Source organism: Lacerta agilis, chromosome 1, assembly GCF_009819535.1.
Source record: "Lacerta agilis isolate rLacAgi1 chromosome 1, rLacAgi1.pri, whole genome shotgun sequence".
Taxonomy (NCBI): Eukaryota; Metazoa; Chordata; class Lepidosauria; order Squamata; family Lacertidae; genus Lacerta; species Lacerta agilis.
The window spans coordinates 97,746,155-97,772,578 of NC_046312.1; the positions used below are offsets into that span (position 1 = coordinate 97,746,155).

The 26,424-nt window shown below is 39.9% G+C and overlaps 1 protein-coding gene across 2 annotated transcripts in view; it reads left to right on the plus strand.

Annotated features, from left to right (window-relative positions):
* Window positions 1–26,424, plus strand: part of ARHGAP15 (Rho GTPase activating protein 15) — a 365,517-nt gene that overhangs the window by 232,748 nt on the left and 106,345 nt on the right. For both annotated transcript variants that reach the window (XM_033164256.1, XM_033164265.1), the window contains one exon: window positions 8,590–8,667. In XM_033164256.1, the coding sequence (XP_033020147.1) occupies window positions 8,590–8,667 (78 nt within the window). The remainder of the gene's footprint in view (window positions 1–8,589; window positions 8,668–26,424) is intronic.

Sequence of the window (26,424 nt, forward strand, 5' to 3'; positions counted from 1 at the left end):
CAGGGGAAATAGATTTAAAAAAAATACAAACACAATAAAAAATCATTTAGTCATAGCAACTAATGCCACCTTAAAAGACAGTCATTCATTACCTAAAACTTCCAAAATAAGTTTCTGACCCTCCCACAGAGATGGTGAGGTGGGTCTCCCACATCAAGGAGTTCCAGCACTTGTGTGTAGCCACTAACAATCATTTTCCTTGGTGCCAGCTAGGTGTATTTATGTGGATATTGAGACATGGTGGATGAAACATTCACGTCAGAATCACTGCCTCAAAAGTCCTCCCTCTTCACATGCAGTCATTCCCAATAGCAGCTCAAAGCATCTTTTATTGGGTCCTTTGCATTAGCAGTGTAAGTATTGTACATTATCACATCATGATACCAAGTAGCCAATATTTTCAGGACGCTCATTGCAGTAGAAACAAAAAGCTACAACTCCTTCATCCAATAGCTAGAGCAATTTCAAAGACTGTGCCCTGCTCTTTACCTCACATGGTTTTCAAATTAGTTTTGGGAAGGAGGGGCTTATGTCTATTTGTCTACTGATTTACATGTACTGTACTTTAATTGGGTCACCTCTTTCAAATTTCCATTTATATGATAATTATTCTAAAACACCCATAGACTGGCTTCAGCTTCCTATTTGAGTATCATTTTGTATGTATGCCTATGAACACACACATTAACCTTAAAGGTATGCTATCTGAAGTTCCACTAAGCTATAGCCTGGCTTAGCATGATGCGCAAACCATGTTATTGGGACTCCATAAAACTGTGCCTTCACTTCTTCCAGGGATTTTTTACGGGGTGGGTACTCACAGGAACTCAGTTCTGGCACCTCTCAGGTGGTCATTGCCCTTCTAAGAGAATGAAGGAGGTTTTCATGGAGAATTCCAGCATTCATTGAGAATGCCCTCTTTGTGTGCTACTGTCTGGAAGATGCAGCTCTTAAGCCATACGAATGAGAATATGTTACAGCTGGCTTTTACTGGAATTGTTTGCACTCTCCTTCAGTTGTGTAGCCAGCAGGGAGTTGTCAAGCTACATGTGTTTTCAAACTTCTTCCAGTTAAATCAGAGATCCAAGTACAAAACGCAGCACTCGGGTATCATGTGGACCTCGGCAACACTCTGGTGGGCTTGAGGATCTGTAAAGAGGTAAATGGATTACAGAGACACATACAGGGAAAATATTCCTCCATGAGATATATAATCTAGCATTTTTTAAATGTTGCTTAACTCTTTCAGGGCATTAATCTGTGACAGAAGAAGTAAGAGGAGAGATTTATTCTCCTGCTTTTTGCAATAAATATCAGTCAGCTGTGCTTTACTGCTGAGCTGTGTGATTTTCATAGGAAAACAGGCACAACTGGAACTGAAGGAACCTTAACATGTCCTTTTCACTGTCAAAGGTATTTAGCTCCTCTCAGTTGGCACACAACAAATCCCCAGCTAGTGGTTATATCTCACTCCTGTCTGAGGTATGCCTGGTTTCAATCTGTGTGTGGTCAGAAATTTAGATTTATTTATTTTATTTTTTTAAAAAAAACCTCAACGATTTAACTATTTTTACCCATGCTGTTGTAACTTCAGCAATGGATTATTATAATACACTCTAGAGACCCTGAGTATCATTCAGAAAGGCCTCTGTAGAGGTTAATCATTTCCTCCCTCCTAGGATCTACAATGGCTAACAGTTGGTTTTTCAGTGTAAGGCCAGATGTTACTATAACACATTCAGTGACCTCACTGTAGATCTGTCAACATTACCTCTTTGGAAATTAGATTGCCACTGTTAAAATTCATTTGTATCCCAGTTGCTCTGAATTTTGCCCACTGCTTTAGTTTGTTGCTATCTTTTGGCTTAGCAACTGAGCAGAATTACTTTCTTCACTGAGGATTTCTAAATAATCATATTGTCAACGAAGAGGAAAACTTTCTGCAAGAACTAAGATATGAGACTAAAGCCACACTTCTTGCTAGAGTTGAGTCCACGCTAAGCTTTGCAAGAATACAATTAGACATCGCGTGGCAGAAAACAACAGAGTGCATTGCACTGGTTTTTACAAAACTGTTGTGCTTGTTGCAAGATTTGCTGAAAGCCAAAACTAAAAGTAAAAAACAAATGCATTTGTGCGCCCACTCACAGTGACTCCTCCCCAGGGAGTAAGGCCTAAGATATGAAGATAAACAAACTGGACAGGGCAACATTCTGAGATTTTAAAAAAATGGCCACAGCTTTGATTCCAAAGGTAGGTTTGATTTGGCTTAGGCATTGGGTGTATATTCCTCTCAGCCCCCTAGTGGAGGGCTGACACATGACAGGGTCGAGCCTAGGATTAATGGGTCCTCCACAAGATGGAGGTCTACATGGATGGCCTTCCCAAGCCGCTGAAGGAAGCTCTATGGCCCTTCTGCCACATGCCTTGGCTTTTGGACAGACTTCTGACTAGACCCCTTTAATGGGGTCCAGTTATTGCACTGTTCAAAGGTGGGGGTGGTGCACCACTTCACCCTCCCCCCCCCACTAAAAGGGTTCTTCCCAATGCCTTGACTGCCAAAGTTGTGACTATTGCCATGGAGAAGGCAAAACCTGCAAGTGGGGCCAATCTGTTTGCAGGAAAATTTCTTCCCAGCTTTGAAAACAGCAACCATTATAGAACCACCACATTATAGAACCAATAAATGCAGTGCCCTAGAAAGGAAAAGGTTAACATACAAAACCCATAGCATTACTGAATCAGGTGGGAAGAGAGGGATGTTATTTGGCCGACTACAGTCCCTAGAGTCGGGTGCAGATAGCCTTTATAGACTGGGGGCGGACTGCAGTGAAGCCTGCTCCTCTCTTCAGCTCAGAAGCCCCACCCACTCAGCCCAGCCAGAATTCAAATGGATGGGTGGCTTGAAAGCCTGCCAAGCAGGCAGCCCAGGAATTCCGCAACTGCTGGCTGCCTAGCCCCAGTGTTGCTCCTTGGGGATAGGAGACTGCTGTGACAGGCCATTACAGCCGCCTACTGCATGACTGGGTAAGCATCCATTATACCGGTACACAGTATTGCTGGCACACATGGATATTGTGTCACTAGATCAGAATCAGTCATCAGGATTCAGAGCCACTTAAAGCTTGTGCATGTGAAGACTGGCTGCATGCACCGTCTTGCCCCAAAGCTATGGGCTTGTACCTCCTTAGCTGTGCTTCTAGGAGCAGTTGAAAAGTTCTCCATGCCAGTGGTGATAATGGAAGTGGGCTGCAGGTCCTTGATGTGTTAAGAATTAAGCAAGGGTGTTCCTATTTTCATGTATGAAATGCTGGTGAGCATGGTTGGTATTGTTGACTGGTTGTGTTCTTAGGCATCACAGTGGTTGTGTTTCTCATGTCTTTTTGACTGTTTGCAAAATAGCTCAGTGGGTGTTGTGGACTGGTGTACATGGAGCACATTGACTGATTCTATAATGCTGAAGAATCTGCACTCCTGTCTTTATACATCCTAAAGTGGGACCATAGAAGCATACTTGTTTTTTGTTAGATTACAGTGGACTTGGCCATGCAAGGACATAGTAGCTTTGTACCAAAGTGTTCAATGATTTGTTAGTGTCTTGAGGACATAATTTTGCCATTAAAGCATTATGTCAAAAGGGGTTAAGCCTGGATCCTTGTTATGTTAATATACACTATAAAGTAAAAGAAAAACAAAAAAATTGTCTTAAATTCAAATTGCCATTCCTGCTCAATCAAATTGCTATCATTTATACTTTTTGTTTAGGCTCAGTAGAATGTTATGTTCTTCCTTCATCATAACACTTGGTAATTTAAAAAGTAAACGGAAATAAATTAGGTGATAAATATTTTTAATTAATAGCAGTAGATTTTTTTATTAAAAAAAGAATCTTGTATTTTTGGTCACACCATAGAACTTGTCTTCAGCAGTGTGCTCATTTGAATCATCCAATTTTTCTGCTGTGTGGACCTCAGACAAAACAGATCAAATTCGCTGTAACATCTGACATATAGATGACAAGATTTGTAATCAAACTGTGGATGTTTCCTTTTTTAAAATATGCACACACCTCTACATATCTTAAAGGAAATTCGGGTTGCTTTTTTGTCTCCTCTTGCTTAAAAAAAAAGAAAATTCTAAAGGTTTTGTTGAAAGAGTAGGATTGCTTTGTTTCTGATCCCAAGATGAGTGAAAGAAATGTTTGAGAAAGATCACTTTACAGTGAGATTCATACTGAAATGTGATGACTGTGATTCAAGCCTAGCCAAAAATTACAGCTCAGAATTAGAAGGGATAGACATGGCTTGGGAATCCATTTTCCCACATTCCTGAATCTCAATCATCCCAGCTAATGTTTAAAAGAAAATAGAGTGGGAAACAATGAGGTCATTTTGTTTGGCTACAAAAATTGGGGAGCAGGGGGTAGAGAAGACAAATAAAAAACCAAGAAACAAACTCCTCTAACTGTAAAACATAGCACGTATATTTATCAGGGGGAACTGCTCATTTATAGTGAAAACGCCTCAAGAATGATGGCACATTCATGGCATAATCTAACATTTTTTAAAAAAAAAGCTTCAAAGTGTATGTTTTGTAGTTTGTCACAATAAACCTTCAATACAAGTCTTGCTGACACCACTATTGCTAATGTTCTTTTTGATTCAACTGAAAACTCGCTTTGCGGAAGCAGTGGTACATAGCAGAAGTTAAATTAAGACCTAGGCAAAGTTGACTTGTATATTTTAAGTGTAAGTCTGCATGCTGATGAGCAGTCTACTGTTTAAATTCTACTTTCTGGATGGTCGTCCTTATTCCTTGTTCACTGATAGCTAAGCAAACATTCAGACATCAAGCAGTGTGGAGAGGATCAAAGAAAATTATGTGACTTATCTGTACACTGAGGATCAGAATATAGCTATTGAAGCTACAATATTATGGACAGCCTTATTTAAAAGTAACAACTCTATATTCTTACTGGCTGAAAGTGCACGGCAATGCTCAGGAATTTTCATAAACTAAAAACTGCTGAGACTCCCCACTTGATCCAGGGCCCTGACCAGACCTGGGGAACACCTGACCCAGATCCAGTCCTGAATCAATCATGGGGTGAGACTACTGTTTAATTAGAGCTTTTAAAACCCTATGTGGTCAGGAGGAGGTATGGTAAGGAGGTGCTTCATCTGCTTCCCCCCCCAACTGCACTGCAGAGAGCAGGAAGGTTGAATCCTGTTGGGTGTTGCTTCACCAATGTGTTCCCTGTTGGCACACATAGTGGGTTCCGCCCAAGGGCTCATTGTGCACATGTGATGTCATGTGCACAGCAGGAAGGAGGCCCAATGGGCTTAGTAGAATGTTATGTTCTTCCTTCATCATAACACTTGTTAATTTATATTACACTTCCTTCAATATAACCCATAATCCACTGCAGCAGGCATGGGTTCCACACGAGGCATGTAGAAGTGTTTCAGCAGAAGTGTCTCAATTAAAGTGGAAATGTTTAACTAAATGTATAAGGTGTGAAACTGTGACCCAAACCCAACAACATTTTAAAAATAAATTGCTTTACACACACACACACACACACACACACACACACACATTCTGAAAAGAAAAGAAAATTAATTCCTATCCTTGATATAAGCCGGAAAGCTTATAAGATTTATGGTGGGAATGAGCTACAACAGCTGCATTTTTCTTGACTGAGTTTCTGGACACCGTTTGTATTATGATTCCTGGTTTTGTGTCCATCCTATTCTAAGCTCCTTAAAACAAAACGGGGGGGGGGAGAGAGAAATATTGATATTCTCTTGGGGGAAGTCAATGATCTGTCTCAATGATAAACACCATTTTGAAACATAAGACAGTCAGCATATACTAAACTAGGAGTCGTATTTTATTGCAGTGAATATGCGTTATTCCAGAATGTTCTTTGCCACTAAAAGTTAATGCTATCCCCAAATAAAATTTTAAAAACCTTTGAAAATACATTTGTTTTATCTCTCTCTCCTGCTCCCTCCACTACCCCGACAAGCATTTGAAACCTACCATGAAGAAATACTGACAGTAGAATGAGGATGTTTTTGTTCTTGATAAAGGTGCTCTTAGAAGTTGAAGTTGTTTTCTTTGAAAACTGTTCAGAAGCTCAGAACAGAATAATGTTAAAGGCAGAACATCTTTTTTTATGCATGCGCGCGCGCGCACACACACACACACACACACACACTTGGCCTAAATGTTTTTCCAAAATAAGTAATTTCTAATCCAGCTGGGATAATGTGGTCATAAAAAGGATGTCCAAATCCACCAATTTATATTGGTTTGGTTTGGCTTGACTTTCAAAGTATTTAAAGAAGAAACTCTATGGCATGTGTGCACTGTAATTGGTGTATAGTGCTCTCAACATTTTCCTCAGTCTGCCATATTGTGGAGTGTCCAAATAAAATGCTAATTGGCTCTACTTTCACTCATGTCTTCAAGATTGCTCTTCAAGATACACTATCCTTCAGATTAGTTTCTCATATTCAATTTATTAACAGTACCAAAGGTTTATGGAGAGCTGCTAATTTTAGACTTTCATTAACCCTTAGCCATACTGAATGTCTCCAGATGCATTCATTTAACCACATTGTCTAGAATAGATCCAGTCAAATTAGTTAGACCACTCTGCAGTCAATAATCTGAGGAGTTTGTAGTTTTGGGCCATGTATGTACTGTAAATGAAATCTCTTCCCTCCCCAAAGCAAATTGCCACTTTATAATTTAAGTGAAATTAAAGAATGCATTCGCACAGTGCTCAGCTTTACTGAGGTTAAAATTAAAGAAGTTCCCTGTTTAACTAGGATTGGAATCAAATGAAAAGTTGGCTGATGAGTTTTGATTTAGAACCTGGTTACCATTCAACATAGTTAAAGTCAGTGGTTACTGGTATATCCCCTGACTGATCACAGTTCAACTGGGGAAGTTTCCTCTGGGAAGAGATTGTAGGGTAGGATCACATGATCATTTGCCTGCTCCTGGTATCTTAATGTACCTAAGAGATACAGAAGTATTGTTTCTGTAGGGCCCTTAAAATTTGCCATAAGTAATATGTTGTACAGCAAAATCCCAGAGCAGAGTTGCAACTGTGCTGGAATCTGTACATAGAGCTTCACTAACTCCACCAGTGGAGATGAAATTCCACACATGATTGGGGAGTTTTCTGATTTTGCCCAAAGTGGTTGAGAGCTTTTTTTTTGCAAAAAACAAAAAACCAAAACAAAACAAAACATTTTTGAGCTATTTTTATAGAAATCTGCCAAAAGCTAGACTTCCAACATGGAATTACAGGATTTTCCTGGAAATTTCAGGTAAATAAAACAGAACAAGAACATCATGTGACTCTGTTTCATCAACAGAATGGTTATCAAGTACAGTGGGGGAGGGAGCCTCCGCGCTGCCTGGGGCGGCGGTGCAGAGGCACCCCCCTGGGGGCAGGGCATCACGGTGCATGCGTCGTGACGTCACGACACGTGCGCCGTGATGCCATGGCACGTCGGATGGATCCAGCCGGTGCTGCTGTGAGGCAGCGAACGAGCGGCGGGTCGGGCAGCCCCATGACCTGCCACTCGCTCACCGGCTCGCTGCAGGAGCAGCAGCACCAGCCGGATGCAACCGGCCGGCGCTGCTGCGAGCCGGCGAGCGAGTGGTGGGTCATGGGGCTGCCCCGTCCGTAAAGAAGCATGGACGGGATGCTGTGTGGTGGGGGAGGGCCCAGGGAGTGTCACCCTCTCCCCTGGAACCCGGGGCGGAGCGTCCCCTATGCCCCACCCTTCCTACGCCACTGATCAAGTACTGTATTTTTCGCTCCATAAGATGCACTTTTTTCCTCCTAAAAAGTAAGTTGGAATATCTGGGCGTCTTATGGAGCGAATGGTGGTCCCTGGAGCTGAATTGCCATGGGGCCAAAAGAGGATCATGCTTTTTATTTTACAAAGAGAAAAGGGGGTGTTGAAAGGACCCCGCTCAGCAGCTGATCAGCCAGAGATCGGGAGAGAGATAAGAGTCCCCGGCTCCCTTTCAGCCCCGCCCTCCTTTGTTGAATGTGCTGCAGAGGGAGGTTGTTTGTTTCCCCAGCTACATGTGACTGGCTGATTAGATTATCTGTCTGGAAACTGTAGAAAAGGCTCCCTTTCCTTTAGAAGCTGCAGAAATGTGAGTTGAACCCCATAAAAACAGAGCTTTTCCTCTTTGCTTTTCCCCCTTTGCAAAAGGAGCTTTGCTTTGCCCCCTTTGCAAAAAAACTGCAAAACTTTTAGCTGATCCTCAAAAAACAGGGTTTTTCCCTTTGCAAAAAAAGCTGCAAAACGTTTAGCTGATCCTCAAAAAAACAGGGCTTTTAGAGGAGGAAAACCAGAAAAAAATTATTTTTTCTTGTTTCCTCCTCTAAAAACGAGGTGTGCCCTATGGTCCGGTGCGCCCTATGGAGCGAAAAATACGGTAGTTCACTGAAGTAAAATTTTCTCTATAGTTTAGGACATTCGTATTTTCTTGACATGCATCTTAAGTATAATACTCGCACAAGCCAATATGAAATATGTTTTCCTGTTTCAGGTCTGGATGTTGATGGAATATACAGAGTCAGCGGCAATCTGGCAACGATACAGAAGTTGCGATTTGTTGTCAATCATGGTAAGTGATTCCTTCACCCTGGTAATGTTTTGTTTAGTACTTATCTGTCTGAAATGACAATACAATGGATTTTAGAAGCTGTGGTACATTAGTGGCAGAGAATGAAGAGTGGCATTTTGCAGAAGAGAAGTGTACAGAGATACTGCCAACAACCAAAATATGGGTTGGAAGAGAGAAGGGGAAGAGCAACAGTCATGCTGTAAAAGAAAATAAGCCAGTAAAAGAATTGGGGGCGGGGGGGGGGAGAGACAACAAAAGGAGTGAGGAATTACAATGTGACACTAAATTTATGCTAAAAATTTATGCTAAAATATTAGACATAAAAAGAGAAGGCCTACAAGTCTAAAGAGACATGGAATAAGAAAATGAAATAGAAGAAAAACAAAGACACTTGGGAATGATGCCACAGGAGGGGAAAGAGTAATAGTCAAAAATATGCACTGAGTCACATTAACAATTTAATGATTCTCTGCAATACTACAAAAATAAGTCTAAAATTATGCAATAGGTACAAAAGCCAACATTAGATTACCCAGAAAGGTACATTATTTGACCCATGAAGCAGCAAATAAACAGACTGTACAATGGTGATGGGATAAAATCAGGCTAAATCCTTATTGACAGCAGCAGGCAAGGGTTGCCATGGCGCTGGGGCCAAGATCACTTCAGCATTCCACAAACCCCATGTCGATGGAATGGGTCTGCCGTGTTTGGACTGCCCCAAATCCGTTCTATTGGGGTCATCCATTGCTGAACCTTGCCTAGCTGCAAGCCAAACAAGCAAGGTCTTACTGGGCAATCAGGGTGCAGATACCTACTAGGCAGGTGCCCCAACACCAAGCTTGGGGGTGCCATGGTCAGTCTTCCCCTCAGGCCCCTTATGTGGGCTCCCCATACTATGTTGATCTGCCCAATGCCATTTTCGCCCTCAACAAAACAACAACCTTATTCTGTCTAACAAAGGAAGGCCATAATTTCACTGAGGAAAAGGTGGAGAAAACCCAACCAAGTGCCAGTCAGGTTGAGAGAAAAAATAAATCCTGGCTGTGTGAACCAGGGACCCAAAACTGCTCAGTGAAGGTTCTAACCCGAGGGTGGGCAGGAAGCTCCCTAGGCGGAATGGCCCTGAGCTCCAGGGGAAGCAGCCTTATATTGGTTTTCCCCACCCCCTTGCAAGGGCTCATGGGACAGCTCTTTCCCATGAGCCCATCACACAGACAAGATACTGGGCAAACCCTTGCTGCAATCTGTGGACCCCAGCACCTCTGGGCAAAGGGGTATTTGCATAGAGCAAGACAAATGAACAAACCCACCCAAAAGTTTTAATGCTATTGATGTGTTGTATGCCTTCCCGATTGTCATATATTCCAGACTGTTATATAAAATGTGTGTATTAGAAATATGTTAATACTGAGGTTCTGAAAAATGCCCATGGTCATTTCACCTTTAAAGAGAGAGCATATTGAGCTATAAAGCTTTAATAGTTCAGGACCCCAATATCGTCTGGAACTCCTCTCCCAATATGAATCTGTCCAGACTTAGATCCTCTGAGGCTCTTATCCAGGAACCCCCTCTGAGGAAGGCTTGTAGGGTGATGACAAAGGAGAGGGCCTTTTCATTTGTGGCTCTGTGGCATAATCTCTGCAGTGAGGTCCACCTGGCAACTATGCTGACAACTTTTTGGTGCCAGGTAAAGACTTACTTTTTTCCAAGGCTTCTGATGGCCTTAGTAAATGAGAAGTGTTGACTACTGGGACATTTGTTCTTCTAGACATTTGTCATCACGTATAAAATTTTATATTCCTGAAACTTTTTTTTTTTTTTACTTTTTTTTTACTTTTGTATGCAAAATATTGTAGAAGAATCTTATATTATTATTGATTGTTGCTGTTTTCTTTCTGGTATTTTAGTTAGGTGTTCTGTGTTCTTTCTTGCTCTGTGACTTGTCCTAATTTTGAGATTGATATACATATGGCACATTTATTTCTAAAGAATAGTCTCAAATTATGAATACAACCATAAGACATTTAAAATTAGTGGGGGGAAATCCCAGAAAGGATCAAATTCTTCCCCAATGTAACTCCATTGAAGTCTCCTCAAAACATTTCTGTGAACTTGTCATCAAATGTATGCAAAGGATTTCATCACTTTGAGTTTGATTGAATTACACCAGGGATGAACTAAGTCCTACATCTCTGTATGAAACTGAATTGCCAAATCCATCCCAAGCCACCAAGTCAGTAAAGTCATTCAACTTAAAAATAAAAAGTCAAAGCTCTTATTTCACCATGCAAGCTCTAGACAGACTGCACTTCTTCCTGTTCCCAGAAGTACTGTTTCAGATGTTCATTCTCTGCTCTCATTTCTGCTTTAAAGAACTGTGGAAGAGACCAAGCTGCTTGATCAGTCATCCATTGATGTACACTTGCCATCACCTTCTTTCCTCATGCAAGTCCGGCAATTTGGTGTACAGCTAACTAATTTTCAGGGTGGCTTGCAAATATGGCCTTTTTATCCTGTGTTGGTGTTATTGCGTAGGACTTACATTGGTGCCCCTGACAGATATCCATGAACAAGAGTGTGATGCAGCAGGTCAAAAATTTGCTGCGACATGAGAAAATAAGAGGTTGCACTTGTGATCTTTCCAAGGTGAGGACCCGCTAGAATTGTTAAAAAAGAACAGCTGCCAGAGGAGACATGAAAGCTCATACCAAGAACAAACTTAGTTGGTCTCCAAGGTGCTACTGGAAGGAGTTTTTTTATTTTTTATTTTGTTTTGACTATGGCAGACCAACACGGCTACCTACCTGTAACTGCATCTATATATTTTATTTATATATTGAGGCTTACTAATGCAACAAGATAAATAGCTCTTGAGCAAATTATTTTAGAAAAAAAGACACCAACTTTACAGTTTCAGTAGTTAACCATCTGAACAAATAAGAAATAAACAGAGATAAATACATCCAGTTGTACCTATTTGTAATATGCAGCAGCTTTGAGAAAGCCTTTCGGGGGGGAAACAGATTACTACACCAGAGGCAAAGCCGAATCTGTACTTGAGGCAACTCAAGTCAAAGTGGGGGCCCACCGTCCCAAGTGCCTTGTGGCACCTCAGTGATTTGGATATCATGAAATGCTGCAGAAAAACGTGAGCAAAAGGGAAACAAATGTTTCTAAGCTTCCTGTAGAATAAGAAGAGAATGCTATCTTAGCCATCATCTCAGCTAAGATGAGGAATCATGATGAGAAATTCCATTTGAAGGGTTGACGCAACAAACACCAGGGGTGGAGAGAGCTCAGTTGTGATGGTCAAGAAAAGCTTGTAACTAGAGGAAAAGCCTTTCCTACACCTTCCAATCCCAAACTTTGGACAAGGTACATTGACAGAAACATAATAACCCCTTTCCTACCTCCGCCCCTAAATCTGCTCTGGCAGGATTGGGGAAACACCTAGGTTAACAGGTGCATGGGTGAGATTCCCATTGCACAAGCTGAGCTCATTCTGCAAGCACACCCCCCACGTAATGCTACATAGTGCTAAACCTCTTATTTTTTTTTACTTTCATTTTATTGCCAAATATCTATTAATGCTTCAAATTTATATCTGTTCTGATAAATTATCAAAAGAATTGCCAAACAACATGCTGAAGGTACAGCCCCATATTACCGTATTATGTTTCATACACTAGCAATGCTAGCTTAGTTCGGGCCAAACTTCTAGTTCTGAGCTAGGCCTATGGAAAAGGCATGAAGAACCTGCCAATGCTGGCAGGTATTTCCATTGTAGCTGTAGCTCAGAAGCTTGATATGCATGTGGCGTCAAAAGTAGAGCACATGGCTTATTACCTCTTGTGCAAAACTGAGAGACTCTGCAAAGGTGGGTTTATGGTGGCTACTGGCAATAATGAGATGCACGTATTACTATTAATATGGTGATTTGTCTCTCCCCCCCCCAATTGTACTTAAGAAGGGGAAAATTTGATTTTTAAAATATTTTTATATTTATTTTGTATACAGCATTTTTGGGCATAATTTTTGTTGCTTCTGTTAATATTATTCAGCAATAAGCATTAGCCAACCCTGCATGAAAAAATCCATTTAAAATGCCCCAAATTGAACAGACTATCAATCCTTGCATGAGCAAAGTACTTGATTGTTCATTTCTACACTGCCATTTGGCCATATATGATTCTTGCATTGAAACCCCTGCTCTGTGAAGTGCAAAACAGACATAAATTTAGACCGTCTTTATTTCATTGCAACTGGAATCTTGAACCACCAAACATTGCAGGAAAGCTTGAGAATGTCAAGTGTACTGTAAGGTTTTTTTGTAGAGGGGGTTAAGAGAAAGAGAGAATGAGCCTTAGACCTAAGCATTATCAGTATCCCCTATCTTTATGTTGTGAACGTAATCAGTATGATCAGAAAATGAATAAAAGGCAACTGGGGGAATGATGAGGAGAGGAGAAAAAGGACAAAAATCTTACAATTGTTCATCTTTATTGTTAAACATTTTAGAAAGTGTCTCCTGGTATTTTTTATATAAAAAAGCACATTGGATCACTTCCCCCACTTTTTTACTCAATCTTTTATTACCAGTTGTTAAGGCTTCTGTCGGCAATGACAACAGAAGCACTGCTGTATACATTTTATCCATGTTTGTGTGTGTGTGTTTGTACAGAAGGTCATTCTTCTTTCAGGTGACAAGATTATCTTTTATCAATGATTTATATTTCCTATTAAAAGCTGAAAAGATCTTGATCATAAGAGGCCTGTATTATAACATCTTTCAATATGGTACACAGTTCCCAGCTCAAAACTTTGTCAGTAACATTGATTCATGTAGCACAAAGTCATGAGGATTCTTGGAGACAGTAATACTCATTCCCCCCCCCCATCTCTTTTTGAAAGATGTTGCAAAACAAAATGAATATTAATGCTAGTGTGATGTCACTGTTTCTTCAACAGTGGGATTTAAGTTCATTAGAGTAAAGATTCCATACGATTGGCAACATTAATATCAGGGAACCTTTTGGCTATCCAGTATTGTACATGGGAAACTGGAAGAATTGGGAAGGGAGCTGTAATTTCTATAAGTGAACAGTGATGCCCTTGTAGGTTGAGGAGAGTTGGAGTCTGGCAACATCTGGAAGCCACAGGTTCGCCACCCCTGTTTCACTGATTTCCACCATTGAAATGATTTGTTGTGAATTTTGCGTAAGCTGTCATTATGATGACATCATCTCCTCGTACTTCAGTTTAGGTTTCCAATCCAGAGCCCAAGTTAACTTTATAGATTTCTAATGGATGTGTGGCAAATGTATCCACTTACTCCAGATTCTAAATAATTCCTAGACCTATTGACTCTGAAATAGAATACATATGAGTTTCTAGGGAACTTTGGAAAGATTGCTCCATATACTAAGGAGTGGCTTAACATTTTCAACCCAGGGACCATACTGACCATCCTCTATCCCTCCAAGGGCACATGGCATTCGTGGTATTCTCAATGTGTAAGTACGTGCACACAAGCTACAAATGCAGACAACACATATACTCGACACATATGCACGTTTACCACAAATACAGCACACACACTAGATATAGAGTCTCACATATATGCAGTTGAATATCCATACATAAAGTTACACAAACAAACACAAATGCAAAGACACACAAACACACAATCTGAATTTTCAGCCCTCCCCACTCCAGTGCTAGGGTGGGGATGATGGGAGAACACTGCCTTTTACTTCACACAGAAATAGTTTTTCTTCCTTTTGAAGCCTTTTGCCCTTAATGAGCTGGCAGGGGGCTTCATCTCTGTGGTCCTTAGTGCAAAGACCAGAGATGAAAGATGGGTAGTTTGGGATCAGAACAGTTTGCTTTTCTAAAGCATGTGAATAAGAAAATAAAGATGTAATACCACCATCTCAGTATGCTGATTTGTGGAACTCATTGCTGTTTATTTTTGCTGCAGTAACATTAAGAATAATAGTGACATTTGTTCTCTTTCTACTGAACTAGGTGGATGGTATTTTTTATGTGACCTTGCTATGCCTATTATTTTCTGGAACTGAGTTTCTTAAATGTTTTCAGTTACATTTCAGATTTTTTTAATACTTTCTTATGTTCTTTGTATGTTTCTATAGATAAAATCTATCAGTCAATGAGATCCCCTTGGCTGTGCTTTAAGGAGGATCTCTACAAAGCAGTCAGAAGGATCTTTTATTTCCTGATCTCCAGTTTAAGTGCTGAGGATATTAGCGCCGAGGCTGGAGTCAAAAGATCCTTCTAACTTTTCTTTAGAAATCCTCTCCAATAGGCAGCCAGAGAAATCTTTTGTCTCCTGATTTGGAGATAAAGTAAGTACTCTGCCTGCTCTATGGTGATCGTACTCTACAAAATAGACAAAAAACTTTATCACCTGATCACTTCAGGAGTGAAAGCTGTGGGGCCTGTGGGTCACTTCTTGTGGCTTGGAAGGCCATATCCAAACTGCAGGTTAGCCATTTATGATGTATTTATTTATTAAATTTATGTACTGCCCTTCATCCAAAGATCACAGGGTATGTGTCTTCTTCACTATAGTCTTCCGAGCACAATTCAAAGTGTTGGTGCTGACCTTTAAAGCCCTAAACTGGCTCAGTCCTGTATACCTGTATATCTCCACCCACATCGTTCAGCCTGGACACTGAGGTCCAGCACTGAGGGCCTTCTGGCGGTTCCCTCACTACAAGAAGTGGTTACAGGGTACTAGACAGAGGGCCTTCTCGGTAGTGGTGCCCGCCCATCAGATGTCAAGGACATAAACAACTATATGACATTTACAAGACATCTGAAGTTTTTAATGGGTGGGGTAGATATAAATTATTATTATTATTATTATTATTATTATTATTATTATTATTATTATTATTATTATTATTCAACTGGTTTTTTCCAGGGGAATTGCTCAAGTAATTCCCTTGAGCACTAAATTTATAGGGGGTGGGGGAATATAAAGTGTTATGGATTTGTTATACCCAGTTGTAGCACTTAAAATTTGTCCTAATATGTGTATAGTTATCACAAACCACAGAAATATCAATATCACTGTTTATTGCATTGCTCAATAAGTGTCAATTCATGCATAAAATGAGGTAGATCTTAATTGTCTCATATCAAGCTCTTTGTTTACAAAATGTTTGGCATTTGCAGAATAGCTTGACCTTTGAATGTCCTTATTTGCATGTTAACTGTAAAATACAGCACACCACCCATAGGTCAATTATTGCGTTTTTAGTATCTATATGCACCTTTTGAGGGAAAGTTAATATTTCATACCTGCATCACACACAACGCCTCTGCTACCTGCAAACGAAAAATATTGTTATTAGAATTGTGAGACTGTAACATAGCCTTAAAGTATGGCAGATTTTTATAAAGTAAACAGTCATCTGGCATTAATAGGAGTTGATTTTATTTGCCACAATAATAAGTGATAAAATAAAACGGCTCTTGAGTGAGTCCTACATCTAATTCAACATTCAAATACAAGTTCCAGCATTAAAAAATTGCATGTGAACTACAAATACGTTGGCCAGTTGAGAATATTTATTAACTAAATAATTTAATAATAAAGAAAATGACTACTTGATTAATTGTTACAAAGTAAAAATTACAATAAAACTGTCTTGATCCATGCTTTGCAGAAGTACCATTACTGTCTGTGCAGTTGTTTAACAAGGATTTAATTGGAAAGATAAGTGAATGCACATTTAAAAGTATTGTTAATTTGCTTTATAATCACCCCATCCTTCACAGTATTGACAGCACCAGGCACAAACCCCTCTCTCTTTTACAAGTATTATTTTCCATATGTGCACAATAAATTCTAGCTCTGTAATTGGAAATTTTATGGATTCTAGCATACCTTCAGCATTGGATTTATAAGCGTTGCATCCCCTTTCTAAAGGTAATGCACTAGTGGCATTATTAGTCACTATTAGTAGTCACAAAGAGCTGTGATCCTGTGCCCAACTATGAACATTTAAGGACCACTGATTGCACTGGGGCCTTCACTTGCATATAAATATGAAGAGGATTCATCCATGTTGTACTGTCTGAAGCTACCCCCCATATGTATTGGCACACATTATGTCATCCCCTTGTGGTATAACACTGTGGTAAATAGTAGTCTCATTTATCCTAAGATCTGATTAGCTGGCTGTTTTTGCATATCCCCCAGGCCAATGAGATAAATGATGCTTTACCTCATTCTTATTTCTTGTATCAGCAAGCCAAAGAAAGGAAAAGACAAGATCAGTGAAAATGTTTTACAAGCAAGTGCCCATGTTCCTTTTTTCCAGGATTTTGAAAAATTCAATATGAAACCTGCGCAGGTTTTTTCTGAAAACCTGCCAGAGTTGAATCTGATTGGCAGCTACCATTATCAGTTTAAAGGAGAAGAGCTTGAATCAGCACTGCTACCTTTTAAACTCCAACTAAGGACTGAAGTTACCTTTGAAACTGACTCATTGGGTCAGTGAAAATGGGTTGGGTGTTAAAACCAGGATTTATTTATTTTTAAGAGAGAAAAGGAGAAGGAGAAGCAGCAGCTACTTTTCAAAACTGTATTTTTTTAAAAGAAGAAGAAGAAGGGATACAGACCCACTGAAAAGCACCCAGCAGTTTTCACTGACCCAACATATCCATTTCAAAGGCAGCCAGTTGCTTCAGTCCTCTTGTCAGTTAACAAAGGCTCTCTGTGGGCAAAGGCAAAGAAGCTTCACTGCAAAGGCTCCCAACTTCCAGAGAAACAGCTTGGTACAGTCTTAATGGGCTAAGGGCATGATGGAGTTTGCAGCGCTTTTAGTACATAGCAAGATTGACAGAAAATAATATATTTTAAAGGGCTTGGGAAATCCTCTCTGATAGTTTACATTTGTTTTTCCTTCTCTCTTCCCCAGCCAGCCGCCAATATCCTTTGGGAACCGATATGAAGATTAGTATAGCCAATGACTTGTATGTATCATGAGACGTTGAGCAAATTTCCCCTGTTAAGCACCCAGGCTACTTCATGCATATTTTAAAAGAAATTTTATGAAATCATTGATTATGGTGATTGGGTACACACACACACACACACACACACTTTTTCGTCTTCTTCAGTTTCCTTTTAAGAAACTGGCAAAACTTCACTGGACTAGATCATTATATAAAACATTGTTAAGGAATGATTTAGGCATTTAGTATGTCCCTGTGCTAGATTACTAGCACTGCATGGGTGAAGGAGGAGATGCCATGAAAAAGCAAATTATGTAAAATTGCTGTTAATGGTCACTATCCTCAAACTGACTGGGTCTTAGGGGAAAGCAACTGTGGATACTACAAGTGGTGTAGATGGTTGGAATTTGTGGCTGTCTGGGATAGGAGAAAGAGGAATCAGAGAATTGTAGAGTTGAAAGGGGGACCCCAAGTCCAGTCCCCTGCCCTGCAATGCAATGCAAAAATCTCAGCTAAAGCATCCATGACAGATGGCCATCCACCCTCTGCTTAAAAACCTCCAAGGAAGCAGAGTGTTTGGCATTGAGCTGAAAACATTCACATTTAAAAATAAATTAATAATAATAATCTCATTTTCAGTTGCTTTCCTCTTTTGCTTTTGTTTTCTTGTTTTGTTTATTTGGCTGCCTCTGTCGAACATTTCAACCACATTATGAAAAGCATTATCACTTGGGGGTATTCAAGCTTATCATAGGTGCATATGACAGGTTATGCCATCGTGGATTGTGTCATTCTGCACATCCAATCAACTCCACAGGCACATTGCAAATAATTTAGGTGTGGATCATTTAAACATCTTCTTGGGAGTTCTCAATTTGTGCGTATTGTTGCTTCTGAATGCAAAAATACTACCATGGATGCAAGCAGCTTTTCTTTCTTTAAAAACTGTTCACATCAGTGTTTGGAGTGGGGTGTCCATGGTTTGTGAAATCAGGAGAAGCTGTCAAGTTGCTCCCTAGAAGTTCCCTTGAATGGTCATAAACTTGACACCATATTGAATCACATGCATTGAATTAGATATGCAGGCATGGTGTGGGCACTCTAGAAAGCCAGGGTGCCTAAGGGAACATCCATGTTCTATGGATCCTCCTGCTCCTGATAACCTGTTTGTTGAAGTCACCACAGAGGATTGCATGAAATTGCCATGAAAGTATCCTGTTTCTTTTGTGTCTTAGGTACTATTTGCTGAACAACACTATCTCATTACAAATAAATATTTTGAGAAAATAATACAACAGTGAAAGTGTTTATAAGCCCTACTATTGATTAGAATCTGGAGTACACTCTTGTCTGGTTTTTCCATGTAGTAAAACATACCCAGGTGCTGTGAGGGTTACATATATACTATAATGCCTACTAGACTGCCATTACCCTATATGTAAGATTCGTGGACACATATACCAAAATGGCTGGGTACTACACATTTAGATTGTTTTCTAAACCTGCTTTTTCAAATTCCAACAGCTCCAATTAAAAAATAATAATGATAATAATAAATGGTAAAACAAAAACAAAAAATGACCAAGTAGTGTTTAACTAATAGAAATCCTAAAATAGCTACTACTACTAAAATAAGCAGAATATCAGTGTGTGGCCAGAGTTCCTTTGGGGCAGTGAAGATGTAGACAAAGCTTTTTCAACCATCATTCTTTTCCTGTTGTTGTTGTTGTTGTTGTTACTACTTATTGTGAGATTTATAGATTGCTCTTCATCATATGATCTCGTAGTTTCCTGAAATGTTAATGAAACAGCAAGACAATGTAAAACAATCCTAAAATTCAGAGTAGCTTATACAAAAAACTTTTTTTTTTAACCAAACAACAAAATCCCTGTAGTTATATCCATCCTTTTCTTCAAGGGAGAGAATTTGACATCCCATCTCAGCTGACAGTGAGATACATCTGCTGGTAGGAAGGCAAGGAAGTCCACATCTGCCAATCTTAGGGCCAGGATAGGTGAAAACCCACCAGCATTAACATGTAGGCAGCCAGTGTGGATCCTACAAGATAAGTGTTGTGTGACATCTTATCGAAATAACAATCAGTACTCTAGTAGCTGCATTTTGCAGTTGATGAAGTTTTCAGACTATCTTCAAGGGAATCCCTATGTAAAACACTTTACAGCAATCTAGTCCTGAGGTTACTAGAGTGTATTGCACCTTGGCCAAGGTATCTCAGTTCAGAGATAGCCTGAGCTGGAAATAAGCACTCCTCACCCCCACTTGGGCCGCCAGTGAAAATGCAGGGTCCAGGAGAACCCCCTTTCTCCTTCAGGGAGAGGCACCTCCATCTAGAACAGGATGATCACCCAATTGCCAGACTCAAGAACCACCCACCAACAGCACCGTAATCTTGTCAGAATTCATTTTCTGTTTAATGTTGTTTGCCAGGTGAGGGGGTGGAGTGGCAAAAGGGTGAGTCTCCAAACACTGGCATCTGGTCATTTTCATTGTAGGTAAAAAAAATGGTACTTGGTGCCAGTCCCAGGAAATATCTAGAAGATCTGTAAAGAGGGGGATATTTCTCTTTGCCAAACAGTTTGTTCAGTGAAACAAATCAGTGTCTGCACATTGACTGGCTTTGGGGGTTGTTGTTGAGGAGAAAAGAAGTAGAGAAGTAAGGTTTTTCACAGAGCACTTCCATTGTGACTCAACTTCCGTTAATTGTCTCTCATCAAGTCCATTACTGACAACTGTTCAACATTGTGCTTAGTGTCAATACATTTCAAAGTATCTTATTTCCAAAAAAATGTGTTTAGATAGGTATCCCTAGGTTCAAATCAAATTACATCTTGTCATTGCATCGTAAGTGGTGCTTTTACATGCTTGAATTATGTGAAGCAGATGATATATAATGTGCTGCTGCCCTGGAACATCTCTTGTTTACCCACATCTGCCACATGCTAGGACTTTGCATGAGTTTGCTGAGCAACTGCTCTGCCTCCCAAGTCACAGCATCACTGCAACATCCTTGGACGTTTTGATGCTCATGACATTGCAACAGACAATTCCATCAGGCTATAATTCACTTTGGGAGTGACTGTTTTGTGAGATCAAATTAGAGTTGCTTGCTTTCTGCATCAGATCTATACAAATGTTTGGAGAAAAGTGAAGTAGCAATGCAAGAGGTCAGCCAGTCAGCCTTAAAATGCACTAAATATTGAAATGATCCATTTTGGGAACAAGTAGCTGCTCCTATGGCTGAGTTAACAGTTGTGGAAAAGTCTTGGATTCGAGTCTAATGTGCACGAAGGGATTTTACATAAAAATTTCAGACTCCAAAGAATACTGAATTTTATTACCGTTTTCTCCACAAAAACTAGAGAAAAGTAAACTGTTCAGAGAGCAAGAGTCAAGTCTTTCTTCAACTCTCACTTCCTCTTCTCTATCACACCCATCCATACACATCTCATTACCCTCGAAAACCAGACATGCTGTACAATTTGAAGTATTGACCTGATACTGCGCAAATGTGGCTCAAATCTGTGTTCATCTTTTTTGGCACTTAGGGCCACATTGGAAGGTGACCAACTGCTCAAGATTGGCAGCTAATTTGCATATTTGTTAATGCCAATAAAATTTGCATTAATTTGCAATATGTTTACTTTTTGAATATTTTCATAACTTTGCCGAGTGCCCATTTCTAAACTGCAAACATACAGCTTGAACAAATGCTCAGTCTCTTTGTTGCTAAAGTTATCTAGTGGCATCAATTCACCTTATAATTCTGGTTTTACTACCAGCTAAAAAACATTCCTTTGAAAAAAAAGGGGGGGCACAATTCTCTGGGAAGTTATACTGCTCAAATCCCACTGAAATGAATGGAAGCTGCACAAGCACACTGCTTTTACATGGGAACTGATCCCTCTAACCTACTAGTGTCTACATTAGAGGACAGTAGATTTCCAGTGTCTCTTTCCCAGCCATATTACTAAAGATTATTTCAACTGGTGATGCCAGAGTCTTAACCTTCTACATAGGACTGAACTCTGTACTCCAGAGAATTCTGCAGAGCCACATAAATACCTAGTAACCTGGAGTACAATATTCTTTTATCTCTTTGTCATGATACTCAGAAATGTTAGAGAATCAGCATCTAGATACACAAAGGTATTAGAGTTACCACAGGCTGGAAGGGTTAAAGTTAGCCAGGGTTTTTATGTAACTGGTACTGATATACTGATGCGAATACCTAACAGGACTCCAATCAAGAAGATGATTGTAGGATCCACTGAATGTTTATTTTTAAAGGCTCATGTACATGGAAATAATAATAAACTACCCCTGAGCTCCTTGGATAAAGGATGGAATATAAAGTGTGTGTGTGTGTGTGTGTGTGTGTGTGAGAGAGAGAGAGAGAGAGAGAGAGAGAGAGAGAGAGAGAGAGAGAGAGAGAGAGAAACACAGACAGACAGAAGGAATGAATGAATATGGCAGGAAGACTATTACACTGAAGTGAGAATTTGCATCTACTGAAACTGCCCTTCTACATAGCTAATAAAAGCACAGAGAGGTTATCCAGTCAAGGAGTTGGTGAATATATACATATACTGTGGTACCTTGGTTTACAACCATAATCCGTTCCGGAGGTCCGGTTGTAAACCAAAACAGGTTGTAACCCAAGGTGCGCTTTTGCCAATGGGGCCTCCAAAAAAAAATTGGTTGTAATAAAAAAAAATGGGTTGTAATAAAAAAAAAGGGACATGCACTTCCGGGTTTGACGTGGTTGTAATCCAAAACAGTTGTAATCCAAAGTGGTTGCAAACCAAGGTGCCACTATACATCTTTGATACTGAAACTTGCTGATACTGTAGTGCAGCTTACACCAGTGGTTGTTAAAATATCCTGATCATGTCCTCCCATTAGTGTACATCTCAGTTATTTTCACTCAAAAAGTGCCTGCTCACAGATTTACATAGTGCTCATTCACCTTATTTGCATGACACATTTCTTTAAAGAGATCTTTGGATGAGTTCCCGCTTGCATCACTGTTTGGTACTGTTTTGTCAATATTGTTACTGGTTGGTTTTGCAGTTCCTTCTGATATTTTTGTAATCCAGCCTGGGACGAGTTGGAGAAAGGCGAGCTATAAGTAGTAGTAGTAGTAGTAGAAGAAGAAGAAGAAGAAGAAGAAGAAGAAGAAGAAGAAGAAGAAGAAGAAGAAGAAGAAGAGAGTCAGCTATATATAGTATTCTTGTAGGCTATAAGTAGTAGTAGTAGTAGTACAAGTAGCAGTAGTAGTATGGGCTATAAGTAGTAGGGTGGTTTGTAAATAGTAGCAGTTGTTATAATACAAAGACTTGCAGTATAGTATTTTCCATGTAGAAATTTGGTGGGTGGTGTCTATTGCCATTGTTTCTAAATAGGCCTCTTCCTGACACTGCTCATTCTGTCTGTACTCTGTCCCCATTCCAGTTTGTCTTGCTCCTATTGAAACTTGGCTTCAGCTCAATAGGAATCTGGCTGCCAACCTTGCTCTCAAATTCCACAGAACCAGGAGAAGACATTTTTCCCCTGGGCTGCAGTGCTTATTGGCAGTCAGAGCTTGAAACACAGAGGGGCTTCCAAACCTGTTGTCTTTGATTAGCCCTGTGTTGAAAAGCAAATGTGCTTCAGATGATTCCAAATTAAAGGCCTATGTGGTTTCACAAAGGTTCCCTAGATGTGTGGGAATATAATAAAGTGGAGCCATGTGTGGGATGGTGGTGGTGAGTGAAAGGATGAGGGAATTAATAAGGAGGAGATGTTATCAGGGACATAGCTGTGTAACAAGAGTAAGCGAGAGAACTGATGGTGGCAGCATGGAAGCGAATGGGAAGCATGCTGCCATGTCCAGAGTCCTCATGGCTTTCTGCTAGACATCTAACTGCTAGTTGTCAGGATGCACATGGCATTCTTTACAGTGTTCCAAATCAACAGTTAATTTTAAGAAGTTAACTAAGTGCAAGAAGTAGGTTGGGCCTGCCTTGCCAATGATGCAAACTAAACTTTTGTGCTACAGATTGGAAGCAGAGCAATAAGCAGAAACAAAAGCAGCAGGAACCCGAGTCATTTTGGTCAATCACATCCTTATAAAGAATATTTGCAGCATGGATCATTTTGCCATAAATAATACCTTTTTCATATCACCTTCCTGTTGGGTCATTCACTTCACAGTGGTATTGTGGTTGCTGTGCTTTTGAAACTTTCACAATGTGAAAAAGTTTTGGAGCCATTGCACTTCATGTTGTAGCTACTCACTGGAGTGGTGTCATATTATAGGCAGCACAGATGGCTGGTGTTTCATCATAGCCACTTGATGTACAGTATGTCAATAATGAAAAGAGGGAAGAAAGTATCAAAACCTATAGTGAATAGTAACAAGGAGCAGGGGGAGTTACACTGAAAACACATTTTCCAACAGCTTGTTTTGAATAAGTACAACTGAAGTTCTGACCAACTGAGTAGAAGACTCTCAAGGCAGTTCCTTTAAAATAGCTTTTGTATAAGTGCCACACATTCTAAATAGAGGTTAGGTGTATGTAGTCCATCATCACAAAGCTTGAAAGCACAGACCCTTCTGTAAAGTCAGTAATGCTGTCCAGTACACAGTGACTAGGATGGATGCTGATCCAGAAGCTAATTATGTTAAATTATTGTATTGTGTTGAACTTAAATAATGATATGAAGTTGATTTAAATTTGCATGCTTCAGCTGAACTGGTTCATGAATCAGAGCCAAAGAGCTTCACTGTGGAATCTGCAGAACTAACTAATGTAATGCAAGGTAACTCTTACCATTTCCCTTGCGTTTAATTTCTGTGGTTCTCTGGTTTATATGAAACATTGGCTAGAAAAAAGAAGTGCTGGCTATACTCTAAAAGAACAATATTATTTGGAACGTATGTAATATCATCCTGTGTGGTGTTGGGAACAAATAACCATCCTACCACACTGGAATCTGAGTTTTCCATGGTATTTGTGGCATTGTTAACGCTTCAAAAGGGAAAAAAAACACAGATGACATGGTAACTTTTACTATTGTGGATGGAAAAGACTCTTTCTTCCTTTCTTTCTGTCTGTCTTCCGTTCTCTCAAGATCCCTTTCATTATAGATACATGTTCCTTTGTCTATCTAATTTATAGGGGTTTAGAAGACTAGTTTGATGGAAATTCAAATAATATGTACAAGTTAGAGGGGGGGAAACAGTAAAAGATTATTTGAGGGGTTTTTTTTTTACATAAAGGTTTCTAATACAATGTGAAGCTTTATTTGGGGTTCAGAATGAGTTTTATTTTCATTGGCATTGGTAAGTTTTCCAAATGGAAAATGGAGTCCCTATCGGAACCTACACTTTTAAACTTGTTCATAAATGATCTAGAGCTAGGGGTGAGCAGTGAGGTGGCCCAGCTTGTAATGATATTAAATTATCCTTTTTTGAGGTCAAGCAACTAGAACTGTATACAGTATCACAAATGTAGTCACGCCATAGATTTGTATAACAGAACATATGATATTGTCAGTTTTATTTTCAATTCCTTTCCTAATCATTCCTAGCATGAAATTTGACTTCTTCACAGCTGACGCACACTGGCTCAATATCTTCAAAGAGCTATCCACTTCTGCTACAAGGCCCCATTCCTGATTAGTCATCTCCAATTCAGACCCCATGAGTTTATATGTGAAATTAAGGTACATATTTTTGCCCCAACTTTATACTTGTTCACATTGAACTTCATTTTCTCTTTTACTGCCCATCCACTTAGTTTGGCAAGGTGCTTTCAGAGCTCTTTGCAATCTCTCTTTGTTTTAACAACCCTGAGTGGAATTGGAAAAGGTTCAGAAAAGGGCAACCAAAATGATTAAGGAGATGGAGTAATTACCCTATATTGCAGCATTTGGGAATTTTCCATTCAGAGAAAATGCAAGCAAGAGGTGACCTGATTTTTTAAATAAATAAGTAATATGCATGGCATGGAGAAAGTGGCTAAAGAAAAGTCCACCCCCTCTCCTAACATTTGAACTTGTGAACACCCAGTGAAGCTGAATTTTGAAAGATTCAGGACAGATATAATAAAGTACATCTTCACACAATGCATAGTTAAACTAGTGTACTCACTCCCACATGAGGCAGTTATGGTCACCGACTTGGATTGCTTTAACAGAGGATTGCACAAACCCATAGAGGATAAGGCTGTCATTGACCATTAGCTATGATAACTATGTTCTGCCTCCACGGTGGGAGATAGAAGGCTTCTGAATCCCAGTTGTTGGAAACCACAGGGGGAGACAGTACACTTGTGCTCAGGTCCTGCTTGTGGGTTTGCCATGGGCATCTGGTTGGCCACTATGAGAACAGATTGCTGGGCTAGCTAGGCCATTGGTTTGATCTGGCAGGATTGTTTTTATCCACACTGGTCCATACTGACCCCATGTGATCCCACATGCAAACAAGCAGAAAATGAACTTTGCTGTTTTCCAAAATCTAAATGATCCCCAGTTTTTCTTTTTCTGATTCTCTGTGTGTGAATATTTAACATTTGGATTTCAGTGCATATCTCCAGGCTATACATTTGATGCCCAGAGCCATGAGTGTAGCAGTGGACAATAGGTGCTTTGGAAGGTTTTAAACAGAAGTGTTTGACTTACTATGTAAAAGTAAGTGATTGAACAGTGCTAACCAATAGGCATCTCTGCTTGCTGGTAAAGAAAGATTGAGGTGTAGTATC